The 21,973-nt window shown below is 40.3% G+C and overlaps 1 protein-coding gene across 1 annotated transcript in view; it reads right to left on the reverse strand.

Annotated features, from left to right (window-relative positions):
• Positions 1–10,358: 10,358 nt before the first annotated feature.
• LOC131255424 (eukaryotic translation initiation factor 5B-like) overlaps positions 10,359–21,973 on the reverse strand; it is a 39,147-nt gene continuing 27,532 nt past the window's right edge. The window contains exons 7-11 of the mRNA XM_058256128.1: positions 13,450–13,509; positions 12,803–13,360; positions 11,979–12,098; positions 11,744–11,863; positions 10,359–10,801 (exon numbers count right to left, since the gene is read on the reverse strand). Coding sequence (XP_058112111.1) covers positions 10,736–10,801; positions 11,744–11,863; positions 11,979–12,098; positions 12,803–13,360; positions 13,450–13,509 — 924 coding nt within the window. The 3' untranslated portion in view covers positions 10,359–10,735. The remainder of the gene's footprint in view (positions 10,802–11,743; positions 11,864–11,978; positions 12,099–12,802; positions 13,361–13,449; positions 13,510–21,973) is intronic.

Genomic DNA, 21,973 nt, shown 5'->3' on the forward strand with positions numbered 1-21,973 from the left:
CGCCCGCCGAGGCGATACCCAGGCCAGGAGATGTGGGCCCGCGTTCAGTTCAAGGAGAAACACCGCGCATTTACAATCCCAAGAGAATCTCTACATTATGTCTCATCAATCAATCAATCAATCACCTCATGTCAAGTACAAGAGCAACCCCAAAGTCAACTCTCTCTCACCCTCTCTCTTACACACCCATACATGTCAAGTACACATCACCTATCACTCACCATCCCTCTCTCCCATCACTTCTCTTACATTACACTCTCTCTCATCTCTCTTATCTCTCTCATCTCTCCCATTCTCCCCAAGCAACTCCAACGTCCAACATTTCCATGAGATAGAGGAAAGCTAGTGTGGCCCACCTTCCTACATCCCATCTCCACCATCCAAGCTTCATCTCGGCTGTTAAAATGCATTTCTTGGAGCTCTAGGATGCATCGGTGGGAGAAGAAGTCTAAGAAGATCGAACGATGGGTGCTTCTATAGGCTTAGATTTCATTTTTTATGGGCCAAGTGGGGCCTGGTATGGATCTCACTTTGAACCCTAGATGTAGCCAATGGCCCACTATGAATCTCATGATCATTCCATGATGGGGCTAATCTCCATGGACCCCATCATGATGTTTACTTTCTAGATTTAAAGTGGTCATCTAGACTTTTCATTTTGGAGGAAAGGTAATCTCCACCATTGATTTTTGATCGGTGGGCCCACATGTAATAGGACCTACTTGATTTATGTTATGATATATAGAAGGGAGGGCCCATAGTGGCGGGGTCCCTCCATCACACCCGTGCCTCTTTCTCTCTCTCTCCCTCTCTTTTTCATTTTTCTTATATGATGATGTAGCCGTGTGGCCCACCCGGATGTACCCCAATTGATGTATGTCTTACCCACACCATCCGTGCATTTAGTGGCCCACCTGCGCAAGGCCCACCTCATATTTGTGTTGTGCCCCAAACCGTCTAGCGTCTAGGGACGCTGGATGTGAATTGAAAACAAAAATATTAGCTTGATTCCACAAGCTTTGGAGAGGGCTGTTCATGTACGCCCCACCTTGATATATGACTTTGATCCACACCACCCATCATGTTTCCCAACTCATTTTAGGCGTTGAGCTAAAAAATGAAGCCGATCCGATAATCAAGCGGGCCGTACCATAGAAAATTGTGATTTATACCATTCAAATCAATTAGGACCCACCTTGATTTTTCTATTCGCTAAAACACATCACATATTGGACTTATTTGGTCGGTCTTGAGCCATAGAATCCAACAGCTGGGTCGAATTCTCCGGATGCAGGTCCCACCTATGAAAAACCACAGAAAAACTCCTTTTCAAATATATATATATATGCAGCGCCTGCTGCTGCTGGGCGTCCAGAGGACGCTGCTGCATTTAACGCTGGAGGCTGCAACGTGGGTCCCAACCGTGGGCCTCAGCGTGATGTGTTAGAACATTAACATCGTGCACTTTGATGGGGCCCCTTTTTGCTGTGGGGCACCCTAAAATCAACCGTATACTCAGATCAGGTGGCCCACACGGCAGGGAACAGTGGGATTGAGCGTCTGCCATTGAGACCCTGTGTGGGTCACAGAAGTTTTAGATCATTATGAAATTTGTCTTTCCTCTTCAATCTGGGTCTGTGTGACCTTACCAATAGATTGGATGGTAGATAAACATTATGGTGGGCCCTACGTGGGACCCACCCCTGCCGTTGAAACAGCAGCAGCTGGCTGCATCGTACAGCAGCTATATTGCTGCTGTACTGACGTCATAGCCCTTGTTGACGTGAGACCCAACCACTGTGTGGATGCTATCCACACCGTCTATCCATTTGCATGGACCCCACCATAGTGTATGTGTTTTACCCACACCGTCCACGGTCCACCGTCCTTAGACAGTGGAACCCACCCCCACGTGTGGGGCTGCACCTTAATGTACGGCCTAGACGTTGCTATTATATATAATATAATATTATATATTCATATATATATATATATATATATATATATATATATATATTATATTTACATGTTGTGGCGGCCCTACGTGGGACCCACCTATGTTATGTGAAGCAGCAGCAGTTGCATTCAGACACAGCTGCCTAGCTGCTGTACTGATAGCAGTACGTTTTGTGGGTCCCACCTGTTTCATCCACGCCGTCCATCTATGGGACCCACCATGATGCATGTGTTGTATCCATACCATTCAACCATTTGATAGATCATTTCATGGCTCGAGAGAAAGAATGAGTCGGATCTCAAGTTCATGTGGACCCAACCATTTGCAATAATGGGGATAATGACATCCACCGTTCAAACTTCTTAGGAGCCAAAGTAGTTTCCAATTAAGCTGATATTTGTTTTAACTTCATTTATCTTTATGTTAATTTATGAATAGGTTGGATCTCAAAATACATCACGGTGGGCCACGCCGTGCAATCCAGCCATGGTATGGTCCAAATGATCTTTCGACTTGATATATTTGAGGGTCATGTGCATGGCCCACTTGTTATGCATTTGTGGCCCATTTGATAAGACCCATTGTGATATATTTCCAACCCATTTGAGGCCCACCTATAATTTATATTTAAGGCCCACCTGTAATGTATATTTAAGGCCCACCTGTAATGTATATTTGAGGCCCATATGATGGGGCCCACCTGCTTGAATTTGAGGCCTATGGACAAGGCCCATTGTGATATGTATTAGGTGCATTAACGCGGCCCATTGATGTAGCCCAATTGATGTATATAAAGCCCATTAGTGCGGCCCATGGACGCGATCCACTTGATGTATATGAGGCCCACTGGTGTGGCCCATGTGATATGGCCGACTCGATACATATGAGACTCATAGGTGCGGCCCGTGGATGCGATCCACTTGATGTATTTGATGGCCCATGAGTTGAGGCCCAATGGGATGTACATAAGGTCCATTGCAATGTGTAATTCCATCATGGTTTATGTAATGATGTTTATGGTGGGCTATGCCTTGGGAGCAATGATGGTTTGATATCCACATTGTAAGAACAATGTTGGTTAAATGTCCGCATTATAACTCTCCCTGGGGCTCATTGATAGGCCCATACTTGTTGTGTGTAGGCCATCTAGGCCCATCTTCGTTGTGAGGATAGCTCATCACTTTATAACATGCTTAGTGTAACTCCATGATTCATGCCCATATGCATCATATGTATGCTTGATATGAGTAGTGAATGATCATAACATATGTCATTGGGCAGACTATTCATGGGACTCACTGATACGAGTTACCCACATGAGCGCGCGATACGCGCAGGATTATTGCATGACTAGATGGTGTGACGCATGTATCTCGCATATGTGTGACATGATCATTGACGCCCTAGCGATATCAGGGTCGTCGCCTCCATAGGCACATCGTGGATGGCCAGATGGGACACCGAAAATACTTAGTTCTAGTACTATGAGTACTTAGGATGTCCTTGGGTGAAAGTCCTAAAACCTTCAAGGCCAGGAGACGCCCCAACGTCTAGACCGAGTGGATACATGAGCGCTCAAGTGCCGAATACCAGTAGGTTGCGTCTCTCATTGTGTCGTAGTCGGTTGGGAGGGGGTGTGGCCTTATCCGCCTGAGTGAGGGGGGTGTAAGTTAGGCTGAGTTTGACCAACTCGCAAATGAGTCCGCTATCGACGAGCTGGGTAGGTATTGGCAGACTGCTGGTCAGGCATATAGTGCGGTCTCTTCCACTCGCTGGGTTATGCGGCTAGGGAGGCGGCAGTCAGTGTGGAGTGTAATAGACCCGGGTGATTCTCCAAAGAGGAACCGTACTGATATGTGGACTTGATATGAAGACTGACATGATATTATGACACCCCGTCACTGTTGAACATGTGGGTGGGCGCACGTGGGCGGACGCTGATGTGAGCTGGTGTGATGTGGGCGGGGCTGAGGCCTGGGCGAGCTACCAGTGGTTGGCAGGCTACTATGCTGGCGGGCTACTGAGTAGGAGTTGCATACTTATTCATTCATCCATTCACGATTCACTTGAGCTGGTGGTACACAACTATTTGTTATGTGTACCTTCGCAATGGTCAGGATTTCAGTTGGGGCGCACGACTAACCTGAGATCAGGAGTTTACCACATTGTGTTTGACTATCCAAATTTAGGTATGGGACTGGTTTGGATAAAATTCCCTTGTGATGGACCCCATAGCCTGCGATACCACATACTATCATCCCGACTTCACTCCAGTTTGGTCATTTCATTTGCATCACATATTGCATTTCATCCATGGCATATGGCATTTTGGATTGCTACGTTTTTGCACTTATATGGCTTAGATGAACTTGGCAGGATCTACATATTGCATTGCATCCGTAGTATATGATATTTGGCTCATTATGATCTGTATTGTGTACTCTGATATTATATGACTCATGGACTTACCAGTATATTTTCGTTTATCCCGATGATGTATGATTTGTGGGCTTTATTGTATACTTGGCACTTGTCTTGTGCACACACTTTCACCACCCTCTAAGCTTTCTATAAGCTTATGCACGATAGATGCATGTAGGTGGCGTTAGGTGGCAGCAGCGTTGAACTTGGAGCGTGTAGCTATCTCCTGGAGCTTTGATTTCGATATATGTATTTCCCTTTCAGCATTGTATTCAAATGATTTTATTAGTGGATATGTGATGATGATGTTGCCTTTGTGATTTGGGTAAACTTGTGGTTATGCTTATTACGAGACAAAAGTACATTAGAAAATCCTCCTTGTAAGATCCCAGGATCGAAATCTGGCGTATGCACGCTAAGAGCCGAGAATGGGGTAGTACGAAGGTTGTCGGCACCGGATTCGGCGATCGAAAATTTTGTGAGCCCGGTTTCCGAGTTTGGGGCATGACATTGATCGTGAAGTGAATGAAAATGACCGTGAAATGCATGGAATAAATGATGTCTTCACCATTCATAATGAAATCACTATTAGGAAGACATCATTTACTACAAAATTTTGACAAAATATACAACACATCATTTACATCATTTCACTATAAATGTTTTACAAGACATCATTTACAACAATTTACAACATTTCACAAAATTTCTCAATTCCTCTCATACCTAAGACATATATCATATTTTGAGGTCACTCAGGCAATCATAGGCTATTGACTTCCTAAAGCTAGGAGTGAATTGCTGCAAGTCTCTCCTTGACAAAATTTGATCGCTGCACAAAATGTCGATATATTTCATGACAAAAATGCCACAATCATATCCGTTCGTCTACTTTAATATAGAAGTATCTTCTCTGACCATTCAAGCATTTCCTTCTAAAGCAGACATCTCTCCTGTGGCATATAATATTATAGGCAAAGCCTCCTTCATCAACTCAATATGTTCCCTGTATCGACTGAGTGTCATCGAGTATAAACTATCAAGTATAATGATTTCTCGATCTCAAGGTTGGATGACCATCAGGTACCAATGACTGTTGGCGTGATTGACTGGTACGTATATTTGTCCATATTTGGCAAGATAAGATATCAATATCTAAAAATTATAGAAATGGATATACCTAACGTTGATAACTTGTAACGACACAATTACATCTTCATGCTGCCACATGACCTTCTGCCCGTCACGAGGCTTAACAATGCTGATCACAGTGAGTTTTTTTACCCATTCGAATAATAAACGTGTTTCCTCATTGCCAACATCCCGATACATTCTCAATGTCAACATTTACATGCCCATACATGGCTATTACAAACAACATACCAAATTAGAACATATATCATATAATGAAATAACATAATAACCATGATCCAATTTATACAGTTACAAAAAAAAAAATGTGGAACAGAACTTGCAATCCTTTGTATATAAAGTAAGAAATCATCGGTACCTTCTCTCCAAGAAATCGACGTACTTGTCGATAGAAAGATGGAAAATTAAGCTCCACTCTAATATAAGTGTTCAAAAAACATGTATGTGTGTGATTTACTTACCACGCTATCAACCCATGCATTTTTCTCTCATATGGTCTTGAACCAAACAAATTGTGGTGATTCTTTGTTTACGTTGGCCTAACTTTTCAATTTATGGAGTTCGTCCTCCGATATTATCCTAAATGGATCGATCTTGGCCTCGAAGGGTATCGGAGAAGTAGGAAATTCTCTCTGTTTCTCATTATCAGCGGCGTTGCTTGGAGTGGTTTGCACGGCAGAGATGGAAGTGAATGGAGAACGCTTGTAGACAGACGGCTTCACCACCCTCTTAGGTCTCCTCTTATATACTGGAATGGAATGCAGTGATTTCTCACATATATCAATGCCTAACGCATCCTCATCCTCCTTCTCAAACTCTTCCTTCTGATTCTCTAACTCATCCTCCTAAAACTGAATCTTCTCTATACGAAACGCCTCCATCTGCTTCTTCAACTCTGCCTTACCCTCCTCTAACTCTTTCATCTCCTTCTTCAGTTCTTCTTTCTCTCTTAGCATTTTCCTCTCCTTCTTCAAAACCGCACTCTCATTCAACTCTTCATTCTCTAACCTCAAGGCTTTTTTTAGTTTTAGCATTAGTTCGACCTCCTTGAGTACTACTCTCTCCCTCTCCATCGATTCTTCTCTATCTTTTAGCGTGTGTTCGAGAAGCTTCAACTCTTTTTTGTCTCTCTCCAACTGAAGCCTCTGCACCTCCAGCTCCTTATCCTCCCTCAACTCCCTAGTCAATTGCAATCTCGCTCCCTCTCCCTCTCCCTCATTAGTACTCTCTTTCTCTCCCCCTTCTTCTCCCTCTCAATGTCTCGATCTCTTTTCCATATCTTCATCATCTTCATCTTTAGTGCCCTACAAAATGAAGCAATGTATGTATCAATTATATAACATGTCAAATTAAATATAAAATATCAACATAAAAGAAGACGTTTCTGACATCTTACGTCAAATTTATCACGGACCAAATGAACGGCCTCCATCTCCAGCTCATCAGTGGTAGGCTCTAAGATAAAAACGATCTCAGTCTGCAAGAGAACATCTTCATTTTCATGTACAGAAACATATATATATATATATATATATATATATATATATATATATATATATATATATGAGTGACCACTTAGCTTCATAGAAATTGACTTACATCTTTACTCTCTAGAATTTGATGAATATTCTTATACCTCCAACCCTTCCATCACCGATATTGTATGAATCGTGAACGTATGAAATTATACATTCTCGGAGAGCCGGTACTCTCTCAAGGGCCCATATCTGTTACAATGAAATGACAAGATGATCTTAAATAATTATAGTTTACTATAAACTATGAATTAAAATAGACAAGGAAAGAATCCTTACTTGTAGGGGAAATATGCAACCGGTGACATTGTAATGAGGCCCTTGCGATGCCACCAAGGCACTCTCGATCCCTTCCGTCATCGTCTGGAAGTCAAACTACCTCAAGGATAGATATTAAAGTCTTCCAAGAGTCGACAAGGTCAATAAAGTTTATACAGCATATAATATTCATGTCGATTCCTCTAACAAACCACTTTACACATAATATTATGGCTACCTTCACGACATCTTCATACTTATTGTTATCAACTATCCTATTGAACACCTCCTGTACATATTTTTTTTAAGATAGGATATTCATTGAAGTATTTTCCTCTTATTGACTTCTTCGAACGATGGATATTGGGTATGGAGAGGTCACCAGTCTTCAACCCTGTTATTAGGGTGAAGTCCATCTCCGAAAATTTTATACGGTTCCAATGTATCTTGAATACAAGATTGTCTATATATCTCTCAATAAGTGAGTGAAAAATGGCTTTTATAAACCTAAATGATGGAATGTGTAATAAAAATGAGAATGGGGTCTGCCTAAATATATTTGATCTAGTGTTATTCTTCTCCAACCCACTCTTCACACTATCAAACCACCATGTCAAAGAACATCTACATGAGAGAGTGGGGGCCGACTCGCCAAATCCCTTATACAAGGGTTTGTCATCTGCAAGGATGAATTGGAAATTATATCAATGATAACATTAATATTTAACGAAACATAAAGTGAAAGTTGACTTATTGTGGTGAAAATTCATAAAGTATGGTGTGAGTCTACCGAGTCGCCGTCAGTTTTTTACGAATTCCAAATAAAAGTACAAGACTTATTAGTGAATTTTCACAAGTTTTAGGCCTATTTCACTCGCTTTGGGCCTGTTTCACTCATTTATCAGTCAATTTCATGTAGTTGTCGGTAAATTTATACCAAGGTTGTTAGTAAAAAAAATGTCAATATCTAGCACTCATCAGCCATTTTGACGAATTCCATGTCAAATGGTCGACTCATACGGGACATTCAACAAGTCTACGACCAATTTCGCTAAGTTATGGGTCAATTTTCAGAGTTATATGTTGCATTTTGGCCGAGAACGTCGTGAAATTGACCGTGAGTGGATTTGTCTGAGGACTGTAAATGACCGTTAAGTAAAGGGATTGATAGTGAAATGCATGGAATTAACCATGAAGTGAAGGAAATTGTCCGTGAAATGAGTGGAATTGAACGTGACGTGAAGGGGATTGTCCATGAAATGCATGGAATTGACCGTGAAGTGAAGGAGAATCATCGGAATTGACCGTGAAATGCATGGAATTGACCATGAAGTGAGGGGGAATGGCCGGAAATAACCGTGAAATGATTGGAAATGACCGTGAAGTGAAGGGAATTGACCGTGAAACGCAGGGAAATGACCGTGAAGTGAAGCAAATTGACTGTGAAATGCATGGAATTGACCGTGAAGTGAAGGGGAATGGCCGGAAATGACCGTGAAATGATTGAAAATGACCGTGAAGTGAAGGGAATTGACCGTGAATGCATAGAAATGACTGTGAAGTAAAGCGAATTGACTGTGAAATGAAGGGAAATGGCCGGAAATGACCGTGAAATAATTGGAAATTACTGTGAAGTGAAGGGAATTGACTGTGAAATGCATGGAAATGACCGTGAAGTGAAGCGAATTGACCGTGAAATGCATGGAATTGACCGTGAAGTGAAGCGAATTGACCATGATGTGAAGGGGAATGGCCGGAAATGATTGTGAAATGATTGAAAATGATCGTGAAGTGAAGAGAATTAACCGTGAAATGCATGGAAATGACCGTGAAGTGAAGCGAATTGACCGTGAAGTGAAGGGGAATGGCCGAAAATGACCATGAAGTGAAGGGAATTTGATCGTGAAATGCATGGAAATGACCGTGAAGTGAAGCAAATTGACCGTGAAATGCAAGGAAATGACCGTGAAGTGAAGGGGAATGGCCGAAAATGACCATGAAATAATTGGAAACGAACGTGAAGGGAATTGATCGTGAAATGACGAGGAATGGCTGGAATTAAGTCAGTTTATGGCCAATTTAACTCAGTTCACAGTGATTTTAGCTCAGTTCACGGTCATTTTTAGCTCAGTTCATGGTCATTTTAACTCAATTCACAGTCATTTTAGCTCAGTTCACGGTCCTCATCAATAACTCAGTGGGTCCTCGGTTATTAACTCAGTCGATGCTCCGTCTCTTTTACGGTCTTCGTTTAGTTTCACATCTCATTTCATTCTTTGTTTAAAAAACCCTCAATGTAGGCCATTTGAATCCTGATTTTGCTCATTTATCAAGACATGCCATACCATTCAGTATTTTTAAAAAATGAAAATGGATTGGGGACCGTGCGCATATATAGTATAATATACATCGGGGTCCACAAAAAGAAAGGTCAATATTTTTAAAAAATGAAAATGGATTGTGGACCATGCGCATATATAGTATAATATATAGTGGGGTCCACAAAAAGAAAGCAGGGATTTGAATATACCTGCCATTCGAAGCTTCTGAGATGGGAGGACCATTTTTCATCCTATCTTGGGCTCAAAAAAGTCGAAAATGACATGTGTGGGGTGTGTATTCTCGACCAGATAAAGGGTAAAGAAGAAAATGGTAAAAGGAGGGTTCTACTACTAGGGTGGACAGTCACAAAGGGGGAGAAGTAATCAGAAAATGATAATCTACGGCTAGGATGTAGGATTAGGGAGATGAAAGAAGAAAAAACCAGGTTTTTTGGGTGGAGACACGGATGGCAGTGCGAATAAGGTGCGTCGGCTATAGAAGGGGCATTTTTGACCTTTGGGAAGACGTCCGTACGTATGGGGCTTATTCTGGGGAGGTAAAAAGAAGTGGGCTTAAACAGGTAAATGGGCCATAAATGGGTCGTACAGTTGGAAATTTCTCTCTTTTTAAAAATAAAAATCACCCCTGCCGTTGCTCTTTACTTTATAATAAAGATACAGATCACATCTTAAAAAGGTAGCCCAGACAAAAAATAATTCTAAAGAAATAGTTTATTTTCAGACCAAAAGGCAATAACATACATGAAATAAAAATAAAAATAAAACGGAAATGAAGAAACCTTCTGTTGGTGACTGAACAGATTGGCTCTCTATCAAGGCTGTTGTTTCTGGTGATCCCTCCCACATTTCTCAGAGAGAAAAAGAAAAAATCTTCCCTCGCCAACCAAAATTTCAACACGTTACATCAGAATCTGGCATAGTCTAAAGCTGTAACTCGTGCAAAACGCCTCACCACATTTTCATTATCATCACCACAGCTGAACAAGGATTGTAATTATTCTTCACTCTGTTTTCTGCTTTTTTTCCTTTCCTTTTCTTGCTTTTTCTTTTTTCTTTTTTTCTTTTCTAGCTTACTGTATCTTGAAGAGAGTCTTCAGTTTCACTACCAGCTTCCACTCTTCAATAGATAAGTCGTCCTGCACATTACACCATTAGCATTATAGTAATCAATCTCGCTCTCAACAATTTCTCAGGAGATTTTCAGATTTTTGACATTTTTCTTGCGATTTTATTATCAGGAAAACGTAATTGGAAATAAAATATAAAAAAATATTCACTATAGACTAATAAATAATTTTAAAATATTTTACATATGGGTAAAAAATTTCGTTAAAATAGTTTCTTTTTTTTTTTCTTTTTTTTCTTCTTTTTTTTTTTTTTTGGCAATAAAATCACGAATTTTTTTTTTTTTTTAAAATGATATTCTAGCAATAATATTGCTAGAAAATTATTTCTCCCGAGATTTTAAATGTCTCAGTGATATTTGTCACAATGATTAGCATTACTGTTACACATGGCCTTGGAAGAGAAGCAAAGGACAAAGGATTGTAGATTGAATCACCAAATTCCCAGACAATAAATAGAGATCATGCACAAAGGAATCAAAAAATAAAATAAACACACACTAGGAATCCAATATGCTATTGCTAACATTGAGAAATTATAGGGTCTTGATGTTTTAGGGCTTAATAGTATGAATGCACGTACACACACACACACTAGGAATCCAATATGTTGGACACCCATCGGATCTATTAGATTTGAAGATCCGAACCCTTCACTCATCCACCAACTAATAGACGGATGAGAGAAAAATACTGTAATGGTTAAGAGAAAAGGAGTTCAAGGTCAGGATTCCTCAATCTGGAAGAGTGTGAATTTAACATCCAGTCTCAATTTTTCATTCTGGAAGATGTTATAAGAATCTGACATCCATGGTTGAGACCACAAGATTAACGAAGAAGCAGACTGTCCCTTTCGTTGTATCAGGGCCTTATAATCACTCACTAGCAGCTAACAGAAGAACTTTGATAATGTGGGAGTGGTTGTGTTTGTGTGGGAATTTTATGTGAAGTTACCCGATAATTTGATTTAAGTGTGTCGATAGATTTCCTCGAGATGTGGCTAACAAGCTCATCATCAATCTCAAAATGCCTGCCATACATCTTCTGTTGTTCTTCAGCGTTGGTGCTAGCAATCTGCAGTAAGCAAACAGGAGCCAATTAGACCAAAAAAGACTTGTAGCGGGAATTACACAACTCATGAAACAAATAAATTTTCCATTTTTGTACCACACCCTATGCTCCACATTACCTTTATGGCCACCTTTTGGCCTTTCTTTGCTATATCAACTTGTTTGTGGTTAATCTCAATGGAAGCTATTCGTCCAATATCAATAAAATCCCTCGAAGGAATACAGATTGGAGTGCCGACCTGAGTTCAAGAGACAGAAAATAGCATACATTGTTACACACACAGCTATAAAGTTCAAAATAGAATCATCGCATTGCTCTTTCTTCATTGTCAAATCTAGGGAGTTTGGCATTTGTGAGAATGTCTACCATCCAACATTTAATGCCCAAAGAGTTACTCTGCCTTGAGGAATCTGTTTTAAGGGTAGACAGCAGCTCACTGCCATATTTAAATAGTGGTGACATATCCACCATACAGGAGAATGCAACAAGTAGAGAGATCTTGAGTGTCCAAATCACAAGGTCCATCATGGATGTAGCACAGCCAAAAATCACCCCTGATCAGATGACCTTGACCATCTGATATCGCCCATCACATTTGAGCATAGAACATAAGATCTATAACAATCTGTTTGAGAATAATAGGATGGTAAAGATTGTCCAATCAGTCTTAACTTTGACTACACCCCCATCCATGCCCATCCTGATGATTTGGATGATCTGGACTTCAATACTTGTTTTCCACGTGTACAGATTATGGGTCACCATCAATATCAAGGTGGTAAAGAACTATTACCACAATCTTAGCCCTTGCTTTAAAAGCCACCAGTTCAGCTAGTCCCATAGGGGCTTGATACATAGTCTATGCCATGTTTCTGTGGCATGTCTTTAATTCAGCAAGAAACTGGAACTGAAAGAAAGACTAGTGGAAATAAGATAAAATACCTTTGCAATCCCTTCAAGGACATCAACACCCAAGACGATTGGATCTTTTTTGTTGAAAATGCAGTTCGGCATAATCTTTAGAACACAAGGGAAGACTGCATCTTCTGCAGCTTCCTTCTTCTTTTCTTCCTTAAGATTGTCAATATAAGCCTTGAACTGATCGAACAAGTGATAGATAATATCAGCAATGAATATCTTCACACCAGTCTCATCTGCAAGCTCCCGAGCCTCAGGTGTTACTTTGACATCAAATGCTAGGATGGTGGCATATTCCTTCTTCCTCTCAAGCATAACACTAGCCCTCATAACATCCCTCTTGTGTACAGGACCGATGCTTATACCGCTGACTGGGATGTTCACTGCTGGGCTCTTCAAGAACTCTAACAACGCTTCCAATGAACCAAGGGTAGAGGCTTGCACGCATACACCCTCCCCACTCTTGTCAATCCTGCTCATAACCGTCTTCATATCTTGCATTGATGCTTCCTTGATGTCTTCCAAATCATCCTCAGACCCTACCACGTATAGCCCAGTGCCTGCAATGGCATGTTCGAGGCCCTGGAACCAAATATCACAGAAGAAAACGATTCTCAAAAAACATGCACATGAGTGCAAAATTCAAATGTACTCAGGAAATTATACATTACCTGTGCAGTAATCTTGATACCCTGCGCAGCTTTAAGCTCTTTATGGTGCTGGTAAGATCCCTGAAGTCAGACAGCCAAACAGTGATTGTAAAAACTCCATACGTAATCCAACCCAGACAAGATGATTGTAACAGCATCTTTACATAAATTAGCAAAGGAGTTCCCACTGCCACTATCCACAGAGAATCTAAAAAGCAATAAAAAATTTAAATACATGAATTGTCTAATGTAACCAACATAAATTCTAAAACTCACCAAGTTGACTCAAAATTGGTCTGGTCAACTCGACCCAGTCAAATTTCAATGCGGGTTTGACTATACCTCAATGTCAACAAGTCTCCTTCGAAACTCATTGAGACTCAGTAACTTGACTCAACGGTAGTTGGCATTACTTTAAAATTTTCAATAAAATTTAGCATAAAACTTAGCTGCAAAGGGTTCAACCTATGACCACCTTAAAGGCAAGTGCCAACTGAAAGCAGTTTTTTGGATGACATCTGTCATTTATTTATTTATTCTCTATAATGTGAATTAATAAAAATCCCGGGGTTGATTCATTTGAATGATTAAGAATCACGATTTAATTCCTTTGAATGGTTTTGTAGAATATGATTGGTTTAATTGGAATGGCTAATGGACTTGGTTCTTAAACTTATAAACTTTGTATGAAATTAGTAGCTTTATCTTCACACATCACAGTGATAGACAGTACAATGAATAAATGGCTTGGTGCATGACTTAATTGCTTGGCTTTAGTCTTGGTTTCTAAAATATTTGAGTGGTTTTGAAATATGATTTGATTCATTTAAATTGTCATAAAGAACTGCCATGGACTCTTCTAAATAAAAAATAAAAAATCAAGAGGTGGGAGCACACCACCTGAAATTTACTTAGATGAAAGAATGCCAAAGACTCATAATCCTTGTTTGCTTTTGAAAATTATATGATTCCAACAAATGATTTGTCAGAATTTGATTGGTTTAATCTGGAACAATTAATGGATTCCTTGAAATTTGAGTAGATGTGAATTTCGAGGAGAGGTTTCAAACTGTCTAAATATCTAAGCCACGTAGCCCATTGTGTTAATATTAGTTCTAATCCTTACCCCAATTAGTTGGGGTCAGATACACAAATCTTGTTCCACCATTCCATTCTATCGGAGGCTATAACTTCAATTAGACAATAGGCCATTTTGTTTGGAATGCCCTAGCATGAATTTGAGATAGTGAACCATAAATTTTAAAGGAAACAAGGTATTCCATAATGGTAACACGGTAATGGTGGCTGTAACGGCCACCACCATACCGTTACGATATGGGCCATAACGGCTGTTACAATTTTTTTCATTTTTCTTTATAATAATAATAATAATAATAATAATAAAACAATAATAATAATAATAATAATAAATAATAAATAAAAATAACCTATTTTGGCCCCACAACGGACCGTTATGAGACCGTTACGGCCGTCATAGGACCATTACAAGAACATTATAGGTCAATTTTTTCATAACAGGCGTTACGGGGCCATTACGGCTGTTATAACCCCGTAACACGTAATGGTTACCGTCACATAGCCCGTATGTAATCGTTTTAGGATACCTTGGAGGTAAGTGACAATTTAGAACAGAACATTGTTACACATCTAGCACTGAAAATTTTCCCACTAAAATACAGACATTCTTCAACACATCTCAATTCCAAGTTTCAAGATATGACAATGATTATAGAGGGGCTAGTTCATCAAGATGAATGAAGTAACATGCATTTGTTAGAAACTTAGAACTGACAAGAACATTTTCATTAAGAAAAGAGAAAACAAAACACAGTAAGAAGGAACCGAATTCCCTATACATAATGATGGCCAATTGTCCCCTTGTGTAAATAAGTCATCAACCATATTGTTTGCCACTCTAGCAATAAGGACAAACAAAATGTTTAACCTAGCGGATAGGAGGCAAAGTAAAAAAACATACACTAGTTTCTATGATTCATTGGAATCCTCCACACTCAATTTATCAAATTAGCAGAATCCCCTTCATAAGAACTAAGGCCGAGCACGTGTTTTAGACAAATTGCAACCCATTTCTAAGGCAAAAAGTCTCCACTCTAGTGAGTACCACACACCGACAGCATAGAAGAAAGAGGAGCAAATAATTGCATCCTCATTTCTCAACATACAACCAATTTCACCACCACAGCGACTAACACGGGGTCAAGCGTGTTGGTAATAATCAGGTAAGGATGATGAAGCAAGTAGCAACTGGTATAGAGTTGAAGATCGGCATTGTTTTAGCTGATACAAATGTATTATATCTGTATCAGCCAGATAAAATATGCAATACAGGGCCAAATCAGCCCACATGAAAAATTTTGGGCTATATTAGTTGATACGGGCATATCGACAGGGACCGATATTACTAATACAAACATAAAGGCCTAACTTCGATTTTTTTTACCCTCTTCTTTTTCATTTCAACCGTGAAGGAAGCTTACAAAGTCATTTTAGACTAGATCTAATCCTATTTTGAAGATCAAAACAAAAGATTTGAGTGGGATTCGATGAATCAAACCAGAATGGATCATTATGGAGGAAAAAGAAAAAAGAAAAAAAGAGAGTAAGCCATCACTTATTTTTCATGTTTCATCTTCTTTTTGTTGTATTTCAATGTGATGGACCCTATTTCACCAAATCATGCTTGATTTGTGTTCAATTAGGGCCTATGTGATTGGCTTTCAATAAGACAAGCCAATCAACAACATTCTCATCAAACAATAATCTGATACAACATTACACACACGCACACACACATATTGAAAGATGAAGCAAAATTTATTAGGCAGAGCCAAGAACAAAAGTGAAACAAAAAGAAAGAAACAAAAAGAAAAGAATAAATACAACTTACCCCAAGGTTAGAAAGAACCCCGAAGAGAGAAACCCAATAGAAGAAAATCTGATTGCTCAAGGCACCTAATTCCTAAAAAAACAATAACACCCTATTATACACCCCAACAATGGATCCTCACAAATTTCTAAAACACCAATTATTCCTTTTTACCCAAACTGCCCAAAGGAACGCGAGGAGAAGAATCCTCCACTTCTTTCAACCAATCTTCCCACCCGAGACTGCGTGTCATGAGCAAAAGAGGTCATCGATGGAGGAGGGCATAACCTAGGATACCTCAACCATGAGGACATGCCAACAGATCTCAGAGACAAAGGAGCAATGGAGGAAGAGATGATCAACTGACTCATCATCTTGAAGACACATCAGGCACACATTGGTGAGGGGCATGCCTCTTTTCTTCATATTGTCGATCGTAAGCACCCTGTTCTTCCCCACCAACCACACAAATGCTACAACTTTGTGAGGCACCCCATAAGACCAAACAACTCCTTTATGGCAGCAACTAATAGAAGATTCTAGAGAAGCAAGGGGCCAGTAAGGGGACCAAATAGAGAAAAAAAAATGACCTAGAAGTCCTCCATACTAGATACTTGATGCAGGCTGATCTGGGCCACGATCCATGGGTCAAGCCTAGGTCCATTAAATCCAAGCCCAATAGTTGGCCCGTCAATAAGGAGGCCCATGCCTCCTATTTAGGGAGTTAGCTATCGAAATCAATCAACTAGTTAAGAATAATCCAGTAGTCAAGCATTTTTAACACATTTTTATATTTTTCATCTCTTTTCCATATTTGTAATAAGTCATTGGTTGTCAATGGCATTATGTTTTTCCTTGTATATACGTCTTAAAAGCCTATATAAGCGTATGAGACGAGTAGTGTGGAGGCATCTTGAAATTGAAACAAATTTCTTGAGTTGATCTCTTCTAATTGTTTGTGTTCTTGTGCTTAAGATTGAAAGTGCCTACGTTTGGACGGATCCTTCCCATCAGTCGGTTGTGCTAATTTGGTATCAGATCAGGTTCCAACAGCTGGGTTGAAGTCCTGGAGCAACAACAATCTCACTATTATTGTTTCTAGGTTCTTTAATCATAAAATTCTGCCTAATCTCCTTTATTTGCTTCACTGCATCCATTTCTCCTACCCCCCATTCACCTTTTTTTTTCTTTCTTTCTTTCTTTACAAAACCCAAAAGTCCAATTTACAAGGGGAGATTGTCGAGAAAAAAATTTCAGCCTTCAACCCCCCAAATCAGCACCATTCCAATCCATTAAGCCATAGCCCAACTCATTAAAACTCTAAAAATCAGCCCTAGTTCACCCATTGAAAAAAAAAAAAAAACCGAAAATCAGCCATATTCTAACCCATTAAAACCCTCCAAAATCAGCCCTATTCCAGCCCATTGAAGTCCCAAAATCAACCCATTCTATCCCATTGAAAACCCCAATATATATATATATATTAAAAAAAAAAAAAAAAATTTAAAGGAGAGAAAAAGAAAAAGAAGAAATCAGCCGTATTATGTCTATTACTTTTCGCCGTCACGATGTCTACCTGTAGTGGTAATGTCTATCGAAGGAGACTTACCGATCAACAACGAGGCAATTGCATCACCAAGTTTGTAAGAGTGGGCAATCTGGAAACTGTTGTTGACCAACTACATGGAGAACAACATGAAAGAGCTATTGACACCGCGATAGAGGCGCCTGAGAAAGATAATATTACCAAAAACATATGGGTTGAAGTTCCGAATTTCACTGGTCCTCTTGATGCAAAGGCTTTTGTCGATTGGATTACAACATTGGAAGATTATTTTGCATGGTGGGACATGTATGATGCCCAGCGAGTGGCCTTTGTCAAGGTCAAGTTAAAGGGCCCAACAGGAATTTGGTGGCAAAGCATTGACGACAACAATCTCATCATGGGTTGTCCTACTATCACCAGATGAACTAACATGAGGGATAAGCTGGAAAGTAAGTATTTGCCTTTAGAATACATGGATACTCTTATCCAGGAGCTCCTTGCGTTCAAACAGGGAACTTTATCAGTGGATGACTACACCAAAAAGTTCAATGAGTTTTCTGTCTGTTGTAAGCTTGTAGAGACAGACCGTGTAATAACCAACCATTATAAGGCAGGGTTACACCAAGAGATCCAGGGCAAGATGGTCATGTATGATTTTAAGTCAGTTGATGATGTTCATTGGAAGGCTTGGCGAGTTGAACAACAGCTGCAGTAGCGTACTCTCCAACATTTTGGTTCTACAGTTAAGGAACCTTCTGTGAGAATGGGTTCAAATCTGCATCTCAACCGAACTCCACCACAAAGCTACCGACCACCACCCCACCCTTTTCAACCACACCGATAGATGCAAGGTCCTCTTATAAGGCAGCTTCAACCTTTACAATGCCCTCCGCCACAAAATTCATACCAGAAGCAATCAGCGATGCTGGGCGATGATACCAGGGGGCAAGGTCTTAATCCTAATCCTTCCCTCAGAAGATAGTGGTGGGGTGTCGATTGTTATTGTTGTGGACAGATGGGGCACTTTTCTAATGAGTGTTTGCAAGCCAGGAATCTCCATTATTGTGGTAATGAGGAGGATCCCTACTACTTGGACGGCCATGAGTATTACAATGAAAACATCGAGATGGAGAAGCCTTATGTAGAACCTGCATCATAACCAGAGGACCCTTTTGCTGAGAATGAAGGCATTATCATACGCCGCCTCCTTACCACCCCCAAGGAGGAGGAGGAAGAGGAAGACTGGAGACAGACCACTATTTTCTGTATGCGGGTAAAATACATTTAAAATGATCATTGATGGCGCAGTACAATGAACATCGTATCTCAAGAGGTGATTGATAAGCTTAAGTTGCCAACTGAAAGGCATCCAAAACCATAAGAGTATGTGGGTCGACGACACTGCCATCTCCGTGACTCGAAAGTATTTGGTATCATTTAAAATTGGCATATATGAGGATGATATTCGGTATAACATAATTCCGATGAATGTTGCCCACATCCTCCTCAGTCGACCTTGGCTCTTTGACCAAAAGGTACAAAGTGACGATGAAGCCGACACGCATATTTTCCTATGGCGAGGTCATCGTATCCTTCTTTGCACGTTGCAACCTATATCACCTCCTTCATCTACGCCTTCATCATCGACATCGGTTGCTCCTTCAAACTCCCATGTACCATATGAAAGTTCAAAGAAGAGAGCAAGAAAAAAGGCATAGTGCTCTCTCTAGTTACAAAACAGGTGCAAGAGCCTGTTATTGACCAGGATGAGCCAATTCCTAATGAAGTCAAATCTATGTAGCATTATATATATATATATATATATAACACGCACACACACCGCCACACATTCACGCCGTAGTGGGATTTCACCACTTATGGGTACTCGAACCCTTGACAGGTTGATGCATGACAATTAACCACTTGCTCTAAAACCTCAAACTGTTAGAGCATGGCGAATCAATCCCTTTATCTCATAGCCCAGGCCCCACATCGCATGGGTTAGAACCTTGGCCGAACCCCCCTCGTGGGCCCCAAATCACATGGGCCACCCACCCCGAGTGTGTCCCCACATCCCACAGGCTATCTCACTCGAGCCTGATGTGAAATGTGCATTAATCACCCCCGGTGAGGAGTCTCGAACACAAGATCTCCCCCGTGGGCCCCAAATCACATGGGTCACCCACCCCAAGTGTCCCCACATCCCACTGGTTACCCCACTCGAGCCCGGTGTGAAAATGCCCCTGCATTAATCACCCCCGGTGAAGAGTCTCGAACACGAGACCTCCGGCTTTGATACGTCGTTTGGTCTATTTTGCCATCCATGTGACCATGGACTTGACACCAGCCTCTTTTTAAGAGAAATGATCACGTAGTTCCCAAACAATGATGTTTCATGTGTAGAATATCTGATCCATGCAAAATCAGGGCCACACCTTGATTATCACCGATTACAAAAAATGTGGCAAATACACAAACTTAGGGGTCGTTTGGATGCCTATAAAGTCCTTAAGTTGCAAAGGGACTACAAGTAATCTGATTACAGGGGTTGTTTGGATGCATGTATTTGCCTGTAAAGGCTTTACAGGCTGTAAATGGATTATAGCTTTTAGATGTAATATGAAACCTGGTAAAAAACCCTGTTTCAGATTACAGGTAAAGTCTTTACAGCTAAAAAGGCATTTACATGTTAGAACACAATGGTTAATATACACTCATGATATGTAGTGCCCATCGTAATGTGTATGGTACATCCAATCCATACATCATGTACTTCCCTTGATGCTCTCCTGTGGCCCTAAAAAAACAGCTTGTCCATTATCAAATGGACCACAAGAGGGAAGGATGGGACGTCCACCAGTAAAAGCTTCTAGATTGCATTTGGGGCCTACTATGATGGGTGGAAGACATCCAATCCGTTTAGTGTGTGCATGCTTTAATCCCCTCTTAGGGCGCTAAAAAAAAAAATCAAGTCTTTCTTATACGATTTTTGTAGATTTTGAAAGGTTCACCGCTAAAGCTCTCTGGTATCAATACCTACTTTATTCATTGTAAACACTTTACAGGCTAGCCAAACACACAATCTGTTTACCTAGAAACAAATTACCACTTAAAAGGCAAACGAAATATCATGTAATCTTTTTAGGTGTAATGTGTTGACAACTAAAAAAATTACAGGCATCCAAACGACCCCTCAGTTGGTGGGCTATAGGCCAAAGCAGTATACTGAGCCATGCATTGGATGTGAATAGCTCACATGCGGTAAAAAAAAAAAAAAAAAAAAAAACAGAAGAAAAGAAAAGAAGAATAGCTCACATATATGTAGCCCTCAAGATTCATTTCCTATATCCTTGACTATAACTAGAACCCAGAACCAACCACCACCCCCCACACCCACCCCACCCCCCACTCTCTGCACGGAGCCCTCTCTCTCTCTCTCTCTCTCTCTCTCTCTCTCTCTCTCTCTCTCTCTCTCTCTCTCTCTCTCCATTTGTAACAACACCCTTTCCCCACTTTCTTTTTCTCCCCCTCTACCTTCACGTTTGTGTACCTGACATTCCCACTAATAGGTGTAATGCGAACACATCTGGCCAGTCATATATGGTAGGAGTATATTTAATAAATAAGGAATGCTTGAAATTTCCTCAAAGCTGCTATATAAATTGAATTTCAAGGAATGACTACTATTGATGACATTAAGGAAGAGCTTGTTGAGTTGTTAGAAGAAGAGAGAGGGGCTAGAGCATGATGGGGAATGAAACCGGGAAAAAAAAGAAAAAGAAAAAAGAAGTTTTGATTCCAATCCAAGAAGAACATGGACATTCCTTTTCCAGATTCTAATGGTTTGGACAGATTGTTTATTCATTTTGATCTCTCTCTCTCTCTCTCTCTCTCTCTCTCTCTCTCTCTCTCTCTCTCCAAATTTCTTCCAATCCATCATGAACACAATATTGAGTTCGGATTGGACGAAGTCAACTTGTTTTGGATCGACTCACCCACTCGGTTCAGATTGAGTTGGATCTGAACGAGTCGGATGAGTCGAGTTTGCCTAGTCAAGTCGTCTCGTGCCCAACTCTTGTAGGGATTAAACT

Source organism: Magnolia sinica, chromosome 9, assembly GCF_029962835.1.
Source record: "Magnolia sinica isolate HGM2019 chromosome 9, MsV1, whole genome shotgun sequence".
NCBI classification, from domain to species: domain Eukaryota; kingdom Viridiplantae; phylum Streptophyta; class Magnoliopsida; order Magnoliales; family Magnoliaceae; genus Magnolia; species Magnolia sinica.